General features: G+C 40.7%; 1 protein-coding gene across 1 annotated transcript in view; it reads right to left on the bottom strand.

Moving 5' to 3' along the window:
- Window positions 1–17,165, bottom strand: part of LOC114545916 (zeta-sarcoglycan) — a 42,548-nt gene extending 25,383 nt beyond the window's left edge. The window contains exons 1-2 of the mRNA XM_028564518.1: window positions 16,765–17,165; window positions 7,012–7,206 (exon numbers count right to left, since the gene is read on the bottom strand). Of these exons, the coding sequence (XP_028420319.1) occupies window positions 7,012–7,206; window positions 16,765–16,803 (234 nt within the window). The 5' untranslated portion in view covers window positions 16,804–17,165. The remainder of the gene's footprint in view (window positions 1–7,011; window positions 7,207–16,764) is intronic.
- Window positions 17,166–18,191: the final 1,026 nt, after the last annotated feature.

Genomic DNA, 18,191 nt, shown 5'->3' on the forward strand with positions numbered 1-18,191 from the left:
TCGTGAACCATGTCAATAGATTTCTTTTTTCACAGCAGACTTTTTGCCTCGTCATAGCAAAAAAAGCACAGGTTCAATTGATAACATTAAAAACAAGTGCCTTACATTTAGGTAAGCAACATAATCCAGCATTACATCACTTCCAGCTAATATCGCATTGCCACTTGCCAGACCTATCTCCACAGTGCTGTGGAGTAAGGTCTGGCTACACCACAAGCTATGTTTCCATCGCCCCGTTTTTATCCGAATTAAGCGATATCGAATGAAAAATGCCTTATGGAAACAGTAAAATCCAATAGAATTTCATGAATATCGACTCAAAGAAAATACGCTCTGTCTCATCGGATTTTCTCTTGATCGATATACGGCTTATGCGATAAACGCTGATGGAAACGTTATTTGCCGAATAAATAATGAATTGCGATTAAGTTTTAGGTCATTTTATGGTTGCAACCCGCAATAAAACGAAGAAGATTCAGTTCATTTCATCCCAGTATTTCCGCTCTGTTTGCAAAACAAAAACAGATGTAAGTGGACAAACGAGGAGACAAGATACTTTTTTAATTTACCAGAAAAATATAACAACTATTTTAGACAGCAAAAATCTAAGAAACGCCATCATTTATCAGGAGCTCGTGAAGGAAATGACCAACAAAGGTTACGACAGGGACATTCTAAAACGCTAACGTGAAAAAGCTTAACGTGGAACTCCACAGTGGCAAAGCCCCGGGGATTGATGAGATCCGCCCAGAAATGCTCAAGGCTCTGGGTGTGGAGGGGCTGTCCTGGTTGACACGCCTCTTCAACATTGCGTGGAAGTCTGGGACGGTGCCAAAGGAGTGGCAGACTGGGGTGGTGGTTCCCCTTTTTAAAAAGGGGGACCAGAGGGTGTGTGCCAATTATAGGGGTATCACACTTCTCAGCCTCCCTGGTAAAGTCTACTCCAAGGTGCTGGAAAGGAGGGTTCGGCCGATAGTCGAACCTCGGGTTGAGGAGGAACAATGCGGATTCCGTCCTGGTCGTGGAACAACGGACCAGCTCTTCACTCTCGCAAGGATGCTGGAGGGAGCCTGGGAGTATGCCCAACCAGGTGAGGGTTGGCCTCCGCCAGGGCTGCGCTTTGTCACCAATCCTGTTTGTAATATTTATGGACAGGATATCGAGGCGTAATCGGGGTGGGGAGGGGTTGCAGTTTGGTGGGCTGGGGATCTCATCGCTGCTCTTTGCAGATGATGTGGTCCTGATGGCATCATCGGCCTGCGACCTTCAGCACTCACTGGATCGGTTCGCAACAGAGTGTGAAGCGGTTGGGATGAGGATCAGCACCTCTAAATCTGAGGCTATGGTTCTCAGCAGGAAACCGATGGAATGCCTTCTCCAGGTAGGGAATGAGTCCTTACCCCAAGTGAAGGAGTTCAAGTACCTTGGGGTTTTGTTCGCGAGTGAGGGGACAATGGAGCGGGAGATTGGTCGGAGAATCGGCGCAGCGGGTGCGGTATTGCATTCAATCTATCGCACCGTTGTGACAAAAAGAGAGCTGAGCCAGAAGGCAAAGCTCTCGATCTACCGGTCAGTTTTCGTTCCTACCCTCACCTATGGTCATGAAGGCTGGGTCATGACCGAAAGAACGAGATCCAGGGTACAAGCGGCCGAAATGGGTTTCCTCAGGAGGGTGGCTGGCGTTTCCCTTAGAGATAGGGTGAGAAGCTCAGTCATCCGTGAGGAGCTCGGAGTAGAGCCGCTGCTCCTTTGCGTCGAAAGGAGCCAGTTGAGGTGGTTCGGGCATCTTGTAAGGATGCCCCCTCGGCGCCTCCCTAGGGAGGTGTTCCAGGCACGTCCAGCTGGGAGGAGGCCTCGGGGAAGACCCAGGACTAGGTGGAGGGATTATATCTCCAACCTGGCCTGGGAACGCCTCGGGATCCCCAGTCGGAGCTGGTTAATGTTGCTCGGGAAAGGGAAGTTTGGGGTCCCCTGCTGGAGCTGCTCCCCCCGCGACTCGACACCGGATAAGCGGACGAAGATGGATGGATGGTGGTTTAATGTATCTAAACAACGATCAAACATCACCAGATGTATCATGGTCATATCTTGTCATGAACACTTAAGCCTGTCAAAAAAACTAAATCGAAATCCAACGATTATAGAAGTTATCTCACGTTAAGGTTTTCTTCATCAGTGGCCGTATGGCGAGGAAAAAGCTTAACGTGATTTAACGTACCAAAACAATGATCAATAATTTCTTCAGTTTCAATAGGGCCTTCGCCGCTGTCGGCGCTCGGGCCCTAATTATCACCAAAAAAATCCTCTTCTATATTGCTCATCATAACCACTTAAAAACGGTCAAATCTAACCCAATGTCCAAATATTATGGACGTTATCTGACACATTAACGTGAGATAACTTCTATAATCGTTGGATTTCGGTTTAGTTTTTTTGACAGGCTTAAGTGTTCATGACAAGATATGACCATGATACATCTGGTGATGATTGATAGTTATTAGTGCATAAGCCTAGGCGATATTAAACCACGTTAAGCTTTTTCACGTTAAGCATTTTAGAATGTCCCTTACGACAAGCCGTGGGACGTCCTGCGGAGTAAATGGAAGGCGCTCAAACAGCGATCACGGCTCAAAAAAGAGAGTTGTCTCGCAGCGGTGCCAGAGGGAAAATATAAGGCAAGTTCCACCTTTTTGATGAGCTGGATCAGATCCTTAGCCAAAGTCCCATCGGAGCTTATAGCTTGGCTTCTAATATTAACAACAACAACAACTGTCTAGCAAAACTTTGTTCGCAAAAGTTCGCTTGAATCTTGTGCGATTCAGTGCATAAATGAATGGAAACACCTTAAAATGTCTCAAATCAATTCGATATACCAATTTAATCGCAAAACAGCATGTGACGTCATTACACACAGGTTTTTATTCGCTTTAAAGCAGTTTGATGGAAACACACTTTCACCAGCTTTATTCGCATGAGTTTTTTTTTACCGAATTTCAAATAATTCGATTGAAAAGTGGATGGAAACTTAGCTACAGATACATTTTGGAATAAGAGGAAAAAAGGTTCCATTTCACAATTGTCTCGGCGGCGGCGTTGCCTCTGTAAAATAGTCACAGGAAGGAACTTGTTTTGGTGGAACATTTGCACCCCGCAAAAGAAAATGACACATACAATATTGAAAGTAGTTAACTGTTCACACAAGCTATTTAAATTAGCTGAACACATGGTTAAATGTAATTTGCTCTACCAGTGTATCGCCATGTGTACTTCATCCATAGCAAATTCCATCAATCGCTCTCAAAACGTCCAGTCCAACAGTAAATGCCGTAAACATAGTCTTTGTAAATCATTCACCATAAGAACCAAGCAGACCTGCCTTATTGCATGATTCAAATTTCCATCAAAACTAGCCATTTTCAGCATGTTAGTTGGAGGTTGTGCTTGTTGTGAAGGAGCAATGCCGGCTTGTCAGGCTTATCCTGGCAATGTACTTCCGCTGATCCAAACTACTTCCAGCAAACTTCAGGGAAAACAATGACGGCAAAACAGCATCACAGATCTATTTTATCCGAATATTCTCTGGCTCAGCAAAAAAACACTGAATCTGTCAGCACGTTAGTGTGTCGTTAAATATCAAGCCTGTTTGTAATCAACGTTTCAACAAACTTTTGCAGCTAAGATAACAGAGACTCGACTCTCCTGATGCTAGCGCACAACGGCATGACGCTGCAAAATGAATATAGGTGAAACAAAATGGATATTTGGCGTTATTTTTTATTATTTTGGCCTGGCCCGTAGGGAAACACTGCCATCCTAACTTTTTAACAATTCCGCCTTTCAGCTTGTCCTGTTTTAGTCTGCTTTTCTCTCAATACGTAACAGCCTATTGGCTTACATTTAAGATTGATCCCTTTTGTCCTGTTCCAACAAGAAATGCATCCCATTTACAAAATATTAAATTGCAAAAACTGTATACAATGAAGCCTGAGTCTGCAACTTCACTGCATATTTTTCACCTCACATTTATATTATTCAGGACCTGATTTGGTTGTAGACAGTTCCGTAAAAACTAGACAAGGTTATGCCTTGCCACACCACAATGAGCAAAGTGAAGTTTGACAGCAGCTTTGTGAGGATGTGAGTGAACAGATGGGCCCTGAGAGGGATGTGTTGAAAGAGTCCATAGTGCTAGCAGCACTTTGGATGGAGATAGTGAATTATAGACGGCGAGGAGAGCTCCATCATACATGGTTGAGAGCCAGGATTGGGGACAGACAGGAGGAAAGAGTCAGGAGCACAGGAGGTGGGTGGGGAGTGTGGAGTTATTTGTACTGTATGTCAGTGGGAGATTTGAATAGAAAAATGTAGAAAAATGTAGAGCCAAAGACTCACTCAAGGTCACTCTGTTGGTCTTAACAATCAGACAGAAGTTGTTTTTGTGAATGACGTGGATCTTGTCACGGTCGAGATGTAAGCTACATTTTGATCCAGTGCAGAGAATGAAGTGTCAAAGATGGAGCAGAAAAGACATAACTTAACAACCCAAATGTGCTGGATTACTCAGACGAAGTGAAGAAGTCAAGAATGAATCAGTCTTGTTGTGTGCTTGTGAAATTGTATTCTTTCACAAAAACAGGAAATGGTAATCGATGGGATGTGTTGGATTCAAGAATTAGCAGTGGATTTAAGAATTAGCAGTAGAGTCTGCATTTAAGCACATTAACAAGTATTTCATGTTTATTAATGTGGTCACTGTTACTTTGTTATCTCAAAGCCATAGGAACACATTTCCATTCACTTTGGAGGACATAAACACATTTTGGATTTGTATCTTGATCTGTATCCATCGTAGATTTTTTTAGCCAAAATAAATTAAACAGACTGATTTAAAGTGGCTTTTAAAACATAAAAGTTCAGTTTATTAGTTATGTGGAATACTACTTAGCCTGTAAGACAGTTGTGTGCAGTAATGTCTTTTGTGGCTCCGAAGGAGCTTTCTAAAGTCTGAGAAGATAACCCAGGAGACTACTTGGACTTGGAGACTTATGCAGATAGCAATGTCGGCAGAATGAGGAAGAACAATAAAAACTACTCTTGAGGGTTCATGCATTATTCCAAAGTGGTTAGCCCAAGTGCTAACCTTGTAATCACACCGGATAAATAGTTTGTAGTGTTACGCATTTGTAGCAGTTCGTTACCAAGTGAAACCATTAAAAATCAAAACCAATGAAAAAATTCCTTTCACCAAGCAGATATCAAAGTGAACCGTTTTTCCCACTCAGCTACTCATAATTACAATTTAAATTATATGGTGTGGTGCAGCAATTTACCTATGTACCATCTTCTGCATAAGCATAACATGCACCTATAAGATGAAAGTTCAGGGAACTTGCTCTCATAGGTTTTGAGAAGAACTTTTTTTTACTGTTAACACAGTAGCCGTCATCAGGTTTCATGTGTGATGTTTCAGATAGGTGATCATGTACCCGCCTTGCCAGAAATGGTGAGATGGTAACATTTGGTGTTGTCTGGCAACTTTTTCTGGACAGAGTAACAACAGTGACAACTTTAAAACTAGGAAAAAAAATGCTCTCATGCCAGGACGTACAGTAGCCACTTAAATCTGACTATAATACCAATACGCTGCGGTGCAGTTTGGCACGTGTTTTCTTACTAAGCTGCTTGAGTTCTGAGAGATCGGGAGCAGCGAAGTACATTTTCTGGAGCGACACCAACAGCACTGATAAGGTCTTTTACTCATGACACAGATTGATGGAGGCGAAGAAGTAGAGGAGTGATGGCATAGTCAGGGGACGCATCTGTCACAGAGGGGGGATGCTGCCATCGCGGGTTTGTTGAAAAGATGCTCAATTGTTTGCATTGTCCCTGGAAATGTCACAGGAGCAATATATGCTTGTTTGGTGTGGCCGGTCCTGCTGCCAAGTCTTTTCTAATTCTCTATCAAATCCAAATGACACAAAGCACACAACATGAGAGATGGCGCCTGTAACACATTTCAAATGGGCCTGCATGAATAAATAATTTCACTCATGCTTTGTATTAAGGTCAAAATAAAGAAAAAAACAGAGAGAGAGAGAGAGAGAGAGAGAGAGAGAGAGAGAGAGGAAAACCCTATACTTGATCTCCATGCAGTCAAATTAGTGTTAGTTGACAAACCTTTCCTTAACCTTTAAGACAGTAAACCAACCAGTATTGAGACTAAATGCTGTACATTTTCTGTAATTTTGCCATATTGTATCATTGTGTTTGTATTTGAAATCCATGTTATATTTTCTGAGAACACAATATATCACTATTTTTGGTAACATTTCATTTGATATTAAGTCTTGCTGTGCACTGTAATTACCGTTTATTTTTCTGACCTTAAAACATATCTCCAAATTGCAAGTCTTTTGGTTATATTCTAATAAATGGTATGTAAGTGAAGTCTTGCTATAAGCCTTTTTCTTGCAAGTCTATAACACAACACTGTTATTTTAACAGTGCATTAGTGAAATTCGCCTAGGCTTATGAACTAATATATGCTAATATTACAAATAAAAATATTGCAGTGCAAATCCGCCATCATAATAGCAATGCGCCAAGGTACAAACGCGCCTGGCTTTTAAAGGGAATGGGAGATGTCACTCTGATTGGTTTATTGCATGTTACGCCCAAAACACACATATGAATTAATGAAGACACTAAGTACAACCCTTTTAAACCATGAGCACGGACCATTTTTTTCGCCATCAAACTAGCAAAAGTGGATTTGGACACGCCCTAAACGCACCTGCGCCATGCGCTTAGATCGTTAAAATAGGCCCCTAGTTGTCAAGAACATAAGTGTAAAGTTCATAAACTGGGTACAGCTGGAACAACTGTAGTGTCACATCAATTCATAATAAACAGCAGCTATTGTAAAGTTAATCCGTCATGAACATGTTGCATATTATTTGTTTGTAACTAACAGACTCCGCTTTATTTTGGACAATGCTGTGCTGTACTCACCACTGAGAAATGCATGACCTTTATGATCCAGACAGTGAGGGCCAGGTTAACTATCATGGTGACCAGTACCAGGAGCAGAAAGAAGTAGAGGCATCTTTTTCTCCAGCCGTACAGACCCACTGGGTACACGGCATCACAGCCTGGTCGCTGGAGATGCACAGACTGGGATGAGAGCATAAACTGCTCCTGGGTAATCTGGAAAACAAACGCACACACAAATGTTAAGGTTAGCTGGCTGTCAATAATATATTCGCTTAGAAGCAATCACATGTCATCAGTGGTTATTACCTTGCAAACACTGCTAAAATTACTCTGGGCTAAGGCAAGGCTGGGTAGTCTTACAATTTTTTTTAAAGTGGTGACATAAATGAAAGCTGGGGTATTACTACAGCATGAAACATCCACGCTTAGTTAAATGGAGTGAGAAGGGGATATTTCGATCTGTAATACACTAGGAACTGATTTATTATAAATCTTCATAAGGGTTGCAGATTTATTTTGGGAAAATTACTATTTTCTATTGTTTGCAACTTTTGCAACGACATACCTGGGTACACCGGCCCTACACACTAGAAATTGAACCAGTAGGAGGGTAATTTATCAAGCTCTGTGCCTAAAAGACAAGGTCATTGGGGTGACTTTATTTTATTAAGAGATTGCAAATCAGAGTGCCCAATCTAAAGAAAATAACAAATGGTGGTGTGTTTTTATTTGTCAGGAAAAGGGAATCATCAGCCAAGATTCATTGATTACAAGTTAGCGATTAGTTGTGGGAATAACTGGCCCAGAAGTGGAAAAGGTTTAGACTTCTCTGTTATGTCAATAAAGAGAAATATGCAGCAAAGTCTAGATGCTAATCAACTAATTACAGCGCTTAATGTAAATTACAGTCCTGAAAAGCAAGGCCCTTGACATTTCTGCACTTTACAATGAAAATTGTATGGATTTAATAACCTGTCACAGCTTTGTTTTCCATGCTAATTACTTGCTGACATTTTGTCAAACTGGATCCCTGTGTGTTTACAACGAAAGCACCGTGAGTGACAGCTTCCTGCAGCTGACCGGTTTACCACTCCCCTCTCGCTGAGATCTTTATAATATTACTACCCATCAACCTTTCACAGGAATACATTTCACATGCCACGGGCACTGAGCAGGCTTTATGGAGCTATGTCCAGCAAAAGATGTGAAACTGATGGAGACGGTTGCCACAGGCAGTCAGTCAATGACTTAGAGGTGCTCTGAGCGATGTTGGGTGACGTTACTTCTTGTTGACGCTCAAAGTATTTTCAAACAAAACAAAGACTAACTCCCTCCTCCCTCCTCCTCATCCCGTTCCCTCCCTTCTGTGCTTCAGCGCACTATTCCCCCCCACCTCTAAAAAAAATCCTTCTTGTCCGTTATTGGCTGAACACTGGAACACGGTTTGTGTATGTTTGCATGGTCCAGGTTGGACCACTTTGTTTTTGTTGGCGTGTGTGGACCCTAGTCTACAGAGACCATGTTTTTTTTGTTTTTTTTTACAGTGTGTTTAGGGGACCGGCAGCTGAGGAGATGTTTGCTGTATGTGACAAAAAAAAATGTTAGCCTAAAAACGCGTGACATCGCTTAGAGTACCTTTAAGTAAAGGACATCTCTAAAGCTCAGTCTTCATCAAATTTCACATTATGAACAAATTACAGGCGGTTTGTTTTTTTCAACTCAGTAGAAATGCAACAGGAGGTGGATTATGAGAAAATAGGGTCAATGTGGTGCCAGAGATATGCTCCCCACTCTGGTTGAGTAACTAAGTGCCTGCCCGCCAATGAGAAGCTGCTACATGCAAGCTCTGATCTGAGATCAGAGAGGATGTTGTCTGTCAAGTGCCTTCGTCCAGCCGAGCACACGCAGTAGCTGTTCTCTAGCCAACTGTGACCGCGGGCTGACAGTGTGAAACTCCTCATCACAGTGTGCGAGGCTGTTCAGCTGTTGTTGGGATGAATTCATACTGGGGCTGCCTGCCCATGGATAATGAATAGAGCAAAGCGCCTCCTGGTAAAAATCAAGATAAAATGCCCAGCAGTGGCAGCAGAAGGTTTTATTTTTTTAAAGTTCCTCATACTTCCAAGGAGCAACTATTTATCATGCCAGTATAAATTGCTTTAATTGCATGAAACACACATCTATCACTGACACACCTGTGCACAGTTTTCCCCGTGGGACCCCAGAATTGGAAAGTATGCATAACTCAAGTCAGAATCTATGCCCCACATGCTTTATTTACACTCTGCATGTCATTAGCAAATGACACTGATGGCAGGTATCATTAGATTGTAGGTTTTCTTGACAGGCTCTCATTAACTGTGGTAGAGCAAGCAAAGACAATTTAGCTCAGCAAGATAAAGACTTTTCCAAGAGAAACTAAATTACTTGATTCAGTTTAAAATATTAGCAGAAACTGTATCCTTTGCTCTTCTTTACCTTATCAGTTAAGATAGAGTAGTTGCAGCTTACAGAAAGAGCAATGCTACAGAAAGCGTCTGTTTTAATATATCTTACAATGGGGAGGCCAGACATTGGGTTTTGTAAAACAGTGTGAGCATCAGGCAGCGTGTGGTGTATTGGCTGGTAAAACAGCTGGTACCAGAAATAGGCATACGTCCTTCAGGCATGTTCAGGAAATCATAGGAACACCTACATTTTCAGACATTCATCAAATGCAGAAGCCTTTACCTTGTGGCTGCAACTCACAATTTTTTTTTATTATTGATTTTTCTGCTGATTACATTCTTGATTTATGCATTAAATGGTCAGAGGAATGCCACCACAAAATCCTAAAACACAAAGTCACATCCAATGTTTTGTTTAGCCCAGACAACAGTCCAAAATGTATAACAATTTAATGAACTATAATGTTAGGACCAAGAAAAGCAGCAAATCTCACATTTGAGAAGCTAGAACCAGCCACTGTTTGCTTGACAATTTACTCAAACAATCAGTCAATTATCATAATAGATGCCAATACATTTTCTGTTGATTGATTAACATTGATTACACAACTAATACGTGCAGCTGTACTTTACCTAGATCCCTCTAGAGCTGAAACAATAAGTCTATTAATCTGTTTTGACAATTGAATGCCTGTTTGTCTTTTCATTTCACAGGCAAAACAGTCAAATACTCTCTAGCACCAGACTGTCCAATGTGATGATTTGCTGCCATATGTGAAAACTGAATATCTTTGGGTTTTGCATTGTTGGTTGGACAAGCTATTTGAATACTTGTCTTGGATTCTGGGAAATTGTTTCTTATGATTTTCTGACATTTGATACAAATGGTTATTAATGTTTTCAAGAAAATAACTAGCAGATTAATTGATAATGGAAACAATTACAACGATCACTGACAACTCAAAGCATGACAATCAAAATTCCACATTTGCAACATATAACAAGTTTTGGTCAAGCAGTTTACTGGCCTTCTTGTAAGAAATTGCAGTCATTTAAAATGTAACAAAGTCCTTTATATAGTGTGTGTGTGTGTGTGTGTGTGTGTGTGTGTGTGTGTGTGTGTGTGTGTGTGTGTGTGTACTGAAGCCTATATTTCCAAATATTTCCCATAATTGATACAGTTCAATGGAGGGGCATTGATTGGACACTCTCTAAACCAGAACAATAACAACACAGGGTAATGCACTTGAAACATGGCATCTAATAAGAGTCTTCTTCCACAGCCATCCCACTGGCTCACAACTTAACATCTTTAAGGAACCGTTTCTATTTGGAAGAACAGTTTAGTTCACTTCTGCCAGCAGTGGCAGATGTCTCACAAATGGATGTTACGACTTTGCAGCAAATACAAATGACCCACGTTGCTGACCTAGAAATGTCAATGATTCCAATTTAACCAGCGATACAGCTGAGGGACGAGAGCATTATGATAGGTGCTTACACAAAGGCTGAATATAAACTCAATGCAGATTATTGCCTACTGATGTTGCTTGTCAATTTTCCGCTGGCTGCTTTTTTTTGTTTCTGCCTTTTGTCTGCGGTGTTCAGACTCTGCTACATTCAGGAAGTGTCTTTTTCAAGAGCAGATACAATAAAAAGGGGAGTTCAAATATATCTGACTGCTTGAATTTGTTGATGAAAACCATGTGTAGGTGGCCGGGTTGGTCAGTGGGTAGAGCAGGCGCACATATACTGAGAGGCTTATGCCTTGACGCAGAGGTCCAGGGTTCGAGTCCGACCTGTGACGATTTCCTGCATGTCTTCCCCCTCTCTCTCTCTCTCCTTTCTCACCTAGCTGTCCTATCCATTAAAGGCAGAAAAGCCCATAAAAATAATCTTTGACCATGTGTAGTAATATATAGTAATATTGAGGAGGTGATGCATCGTGATATTGAATCGATAGGAATCGTTGATAGGATAATCGTAATTGAATTAAATCGTGACACCAGTGAAGATTCACACCCCTATTTGAGACATCCCTACACTTAACTGGAGGCTCAGAACAACACTTAAAACAACACTTAAAATAACACAGAGAAAAAACGGTTTAAAAAAACATCTTTTAGCCTATAGTCATGACCCTGCTGGACAGATTCAGTCTATTTTCAATCCACTGTTGCTAGGGGAAACTTCAGCACTTGTAATTTCTATGGCAACCCACTGTTCCCAACACTAGTGGATCCTGTGATTTCTTTGCAGGAGTTTTAATGCATACATTACCCTGGTCGAGGCGTGCCTCCTAAAGCTCGGTTATTCACAGAGCAAATGGAGGAGTGCATAGTGGCCGTCATTTCAGCACGCCGGTCACAGCTGACTTTCACAAACACGCTTGGACTGGACTGATCGAGATGTCCAACTGCAGCGGGTGTGAGAACCAATTTGGACTTTTTAGAAACAAAGTATTAATTACAAAGCTCGCTGTGCAGGCATGTCACACTATGTTGAATCCCATTTATTAGTTCATGTCAGCTTTAACATGTCTGACAATTAACACTGTAAATGAAAAAGCATATTGTTAGGCAACAGAGTGACTGAAAAATGTGCATGCACATAGTGGGTATGACCACTCCAAAACTGTATGATTAATAATTTTTGCCCTTTTACTGTGGCAACTACAGAATCAGTCCCGGTAATAGAAAAAAAATTAAATAAATAACTAAAATGCAACTGTCTGGGTCTGTTTAATATATCTTACCGACCTTCATTTACTGAAATAACAATTTTTAATAAACTGTCAGAATCCCATATTAGACTGATGATAGTTACAACAACCAATGACATCTCAAACCAGACTTTCAACCAGACTCTTACTAATTTCAACAAACAAATGCAGAAATAAGCCAATACGAGGAAGGAAATACGTTGCACTAGTGTATTTAAAAACATGTAAGTTATCATGATATTAATTTGTCCAGCTGAGTGGTTCTCAACCTCAGGGTGCTCCATTAGCATCTTACAAAAAATGATCTCCTCATTAATATTGCTAAAAAATAAACATCAGTCACAACAACACAATTTAATACTTCTTCGCACACACACACACACACACCAAACAGTGAATTAGATTTCCACTGTTTCTTACCCTGCCTGCCTTTCTTGAGCCAAAAGAAGCCTTGAACACAATTAAAAGTAGAGGTCGACCGATTAAAAATCGCCGATTAATCGGCCGATTTTTGGCATTTTTTTTACATAATTGGCATCGGCCAATATCCCAGTATATCAAGCCGATTAATAGGCAGGCGCATCTGCAGGCTGCCTAGTGTTAAAAACATGAATAGGCGACATTTTTTACAGCGCACTCAGACCACCTGCCTCCAGCCCCTCCCCTCGTGAATTCTTGCGCTGTGTGTCTCGCACAGTCACTTCAGGCTCCGACGCTACCGTTAGTAGTAGCTAGCATATTGCTGGTGTTCTTGCCTTGGGATTAACTGTACTAATAAAACCGTACAAAACACTGCGGCCACACCGCTGTGGAAGCTCCCCGAATGTCATTTATCAAAGCCTGGTTGTTAGCCCTGTGCGTGGCAGTCTCATCCACTCCTATAACGGAGCTAACTGGAGCTAACCGCTAACGGAGCTAACCGCTAACGGAGCTAATCGTTGCTAACAGAGGCTTCAGTTCTCCGTGCCTGTATCCATTAACTGCATCTATGGACTCGAGCATGAATAAAACCCTTAATTTTATTAAATTGGCTGGACGAGTTTTAAATTACAACTCAGAGTTTTGATCCTAATGAGTGCAACAGGACATGTAACAGTAGGATCCCCAAAACACAGATACAACACTTCAACAAATGAACAATGATCTAACGAACAAGAATTGACTTTAGATAACCCTAGTCTGATTTGATTCAACAGGAGTTAGGAGGAAATAGTGTTGAGATTAATAATAACATGTCACTTTCTGTGAAGATGTGCAGATTTGTATTCTCAGAAGTTTAATAAATGCTGCTAAGTGCACTAAAACTTTATTTTTTCATTTACAAATTTATTTGACAGTTTATTTTCTTCTTACCTGTTTCGTTTATTTAATATATTTTTCATATATTATTTATACAATATACAGTATGTTTTTAAATTATACATTTTTAATTGAACTATACAAATGTAGATTGGTGAAGTGTTCAATAAATGTTTTTGTTGAGAAATTCTGTGTATATTAGTGTTACATTTTATCTTTCAAATAGAGGTTTAAAAACAAGCACATATCGGCCAAAAAAAAATCGGCAGCATTTATCGGCCATCGGCTGACCTTGATTTCTATATCGGTCGACTTCTAATTAAAAGCAGTGTTTACTCCTGCCTAATGACTAATATTGTGTATTTAGTAAGTTGATTTTCTTTTTAAAACACGGTCTTATATCTTGTAACATACTGTATAGTTTAGGACTTTCCAAGAAGGAATGAAGCTGTTCGAAAGCAATATGTTAAAGTACTGTTATTTTCTTCAAACACTCGTGATGTAAAGTTATAGTGTTTTGCACACTAGTGGCTGAAGCTAAGCTTAAATAATGTAAATGATACTGTTGACAACAATCGCACAGTTAGAAGTCTGGGACAAAGAATAATTCAGTGCTCAAACTTCCCATCACAAAGAGTCTAAAAGAACGCTTTTCTTTCCACGCAGACAACCAAGATGAGAATTTGTTTCCAGTCCAACATTTATTCTGAGTGCCTGCAATCCTCATCCAAAAAGGCTGGTTAGGGGTCATCACAAACAGATGGATCTATAATCTACTCGGATGGTTTACCACCTCCAGCCCTGATTACATGTAGTTTCTACTAATAGAACCTGAACACCGACGCAGTAACTTGCTTCTCTGAGGTACAATAAGCTATAAAAAACTGCTACTTCTGCAGATCATGCGCCGCGCTGGAAAAGTCCTTGTGGATTGGTTGCACGACCATATTTATCTTTGTATATGCTACTTCATCTATTCCCTTTAAGTTTGTGCTGAGATCTGACAGTGTCACTTTCTTTTTAGCTCGGGGGGTGGGTGGGTGGGAGGGGTAGTCCTCAGAGCTTTGACAACAGACTTTACAACTGGATCCACGCAAAGCCAGCAATTACCCAGCAGTCCCCTACCCACTGCCAGCACGCCTCATCTTCACCAATTAGCGTCTAGGGTGATATTCTCCATGCTGTTTTGCTCAAACAGGGACATGCTGCAGAGGCAGCAAAATGCAGCTGAGAATCCCCTAATGAAAGAAAATGAGACGTTATTAATGCTCGATAGTGTTAATCAGCGGATCGGCTAGCACTCTCTCACTCAACAATGCCACAGGAGTCCCACAGGGCTGCCTCAGCTGGAAGTAGGAAAACATTTGAGATACACTAATGACAGTAAAGCTTGTATTCATCCACCCTGCGCATGATCACTGCACAGTCGCTGAGGCAGCAACAGGGAAAAGGGATGGACACAATCATGCTGCAAGTCTGTCATACAGTATCAAAGCACCTATTCATTTCAGTTCTGTGGGCTTTTTAGTTTGACAGAAAGCCCAATCAAAGAGACCGAGAAGCCTGAATACACGGCTGCAACTGAGAAAACCAATTATACTTCTCAAATGTGCAACTCAAAGCATTGTTGTAACCATTTCACATTTTAGAGAGACAAGCAAGCATGCGAGTAAGGGTGCTGCTGTCATAAGTCGCTCCACTTGGATGTGAAATCCAATTTTTGTGGCTCCATCATCTCTGGTGGTGTTACAATAGCAGTGGAGCTCATCAATGGCTTCATTTTCTGCAGTGTTCTTGCCCTTTATGGATGGCAGAAGACTTGCTTCAGCTAAAAGCAACAAAAGGTAACCCTACTGTAAGTATAAGAGCTGCATGGACCAAAGATCTCCTATAGGTCCGGCACAAGGAAAGGTCACAGCTGTTCAATCAGAGCACACACCCAGCAAGACTGAACATCACAGACTGTTTGAAGAGGAGTTTTCAGAGAGGATTTCCTTTTGTTGTTATATGCAGCTCTGCTTTTCATAACACTTTCATGAAAAATATTTCTACTTGGCAACACAACATTGTTGTCACCTCTGACCTTGTGGTGCTGGTTTTGTTAAGTCTGTAAATGTTTGCAGCTCTGTCCGTTCCTTACTCAGTGTGGATGATGGCTCTGGCATGGGGAGAAGACGACCAACTGCTGATGTTAACGGACACTTCTCCACAGCACACACTAGCTTTACTTGCTAATCCCTAGCAAATCCTTGAAGAGAGCAACGGGGGCCATTTTGGACAGCACCCTATAGGCAACATTTGGATTCATCAGTGGAGCGCAGAGGGAGGGAAGTGCTAGACTAAACGGCACATTATCAACAAAAGTAATGCCTCAAAGCATTCTAAACAAAGCATCTGTTTTAATTAGAGAAGGAAGTGGATCCTTTAAAATCCCCTTCCAATTAAAAAAAAAAAAAAAAAAAAAAAAGGCAGAAACATGACAAATTAGCTGAAAGACAAACTTGCCGACAGTCACTAAATGGGAAGTGCTGGATCAGCTCTTAGCCAGTGTGAGCAGGAGTGATTTCTTGACTGATAAGCGTGACTTAACCACTAAACCCCTAGCTCTGTGTGTGTGTGTGTGTGTGTGTGTGTGTGTGTGTGTGTGTGTGTGTGTGTGTGTGTGTGTGTGTGGATGAAATTGAGTGCACATCCAAACCGTAGCTCTGCTTGTATGAGTTTCTGACACCGAGCTGCTTTTTGCACTGCAGCACGGAGACAACATGCCCATACTGTACCCAGAGGTTACTGCCTCCCCTGCTAGACTGGAATGATAATGAGAAACCATGCAGGCAGAATATTCATAGGCTGTCACATTACTGTGATTCTTAAAGAGGAGACTGCAATGCGAGGTCTAGTGCAAGAGGGAGATACGGTAGCCTATGTAAAGATCTCCAGGCAGGTGAGTGGTCATTAATCATCATGTCGCTCCCTGGAGAGAGATGCAACCACTGCAACACTACTACAGACAGTTTACATTCACCTTTCATTAGCTGGGATTTTGAATGGAACAATTGAACCACCTGTTGCAGAGAGGATTAGTGAGAAACTTGAGTTTGGACTGCTGAATAAAACAAGACGGCATCTAGATAAATAATGCATGACTAGTTACATCAAGTAGCCCCCTGTCCTGTAAAGCAAGGTTAATAAAACTCACTTCCCTGCTGCATAATGTGACGTCCGTGTCAAACTATTCCCCGTTATTCCACCGATAAACTTGACTGTTTCGGTTAGCATGCACTTTTCCCACCATTGTTAGCTTACCTTCAGCGTCTCTATGTCGAGAGTAGCCGACTGCTCCATGTTACAGTCTTATTTGTCACAGTTACATATTTTCCACAAAGTTGAAACAAGCTCAGTACACGAAATATAGCCCCAGTGCGCGAGCTAGCTGCGCTTCTTCTCTCCCATTCGGAAAAAAAATTACAGTTATCCAGCGCGTTAAACAAGTCATAGTTGTTTTATCTACATATTAACAGTACTTTCAATATATTTTAAGCTGTATTACGGACCGTGACTAGTGTTCAAACAAGCTACAGCCTAATTAAGACACGCAGGTTCAGGTGCTTCCGTCTGCGGCTCACTTTTCGTTCAAGGAGCCGATGAGACGATTCGCTCTCCTTCAAAACCCAACCACTGTCAAGTCAGACGGGATGAGGATGATACTTCCGGTAATTAATTTCAAAATAAAAGTCATGAAGGTGAGCATACACATGCATCTCTGATCTCTGGCATATTATTTTTTCTGGGATGTTATTGTTTTGTACACCCACACCCTCTTTAGTTATTATCTTTTTATTTATTTTGTTCGTGTGTTCTGTAACCCCAGTATTACTATGTTATATAATATATAAAAATAAAAATAAAATAAAAATGTAAAACAAAGTACAGCCTATCAGTAACAAAATGTAGCCTACTCAGGTTGACTTGTCCCCCAGTGTTATAGTAAGATAATACTTACTTACTTACTTACGTACTTACTTATTTATTATTGATAGATTCATATGTAAGAGGCATTTTAATGTTGTCCCCAATCAGCTACAAAAAATACCTAAAAAAGTACCTCAGCAATGTGTTTCAGACATGAAGGAGTCCTGTAGGACTTTTTTTTATAAAGGGTAGTTTAATCTATAATGATGTGTCATAATTTATAAACTGATCATTATTTATGCATAGCCTGTACTATAAAACCTTAATGTGAAACGTAACTACAACAGCTATCAGATAAAGGAAGGCAAGTAACAGTACAATATCTTCTATTGAAGTGTAGTGGAGTAGAAGTATGCTACTTTAGACTACTAATAAGTAAATAATGAAAAATACTCAAGTTAAGTGCATACAAATACTGTAGAACTGTACTTAAGTCCAGCAATTGAGTAAATGTACTTGGTAACTTTACACCACTGGGAAAATACCTTTTTCACATTCAGTTAAACACAATGAATACATATGTTTAATACAAGACTATGCCCTAAATGTGCCCTAAACTTACAGTTCAGATATCCATACCTATTTAACAAGAGGAGCCAGTACGGGGCAGATGACTTTATCTTTGCCAAAATCTAATAACTTGAAAAAAAATTTCATTTATAGAGCAAGTTCTATGTGGAATAAAATTCCAAGTAACATTCGTTTTATTACAGGAAAGGTATATTTTAAAAAGAAAGTCAAATCTTATCTTCATTTAAATT

This window comes from Perca flavescens, chromosome 19 (assembly GCF_004354835.1).
Source record: "Perca flavescens isolate YP-PL-M2 chromosome 19, PFLA_1.0, whole genome shotgun sequence".
Taxonomy (NCBI): domain Eukaryota; kingdom Metazoa; phylum Chordata; class Actinopteri; order Perciformes; family Percidae; genus Perca; species Perca flavescens.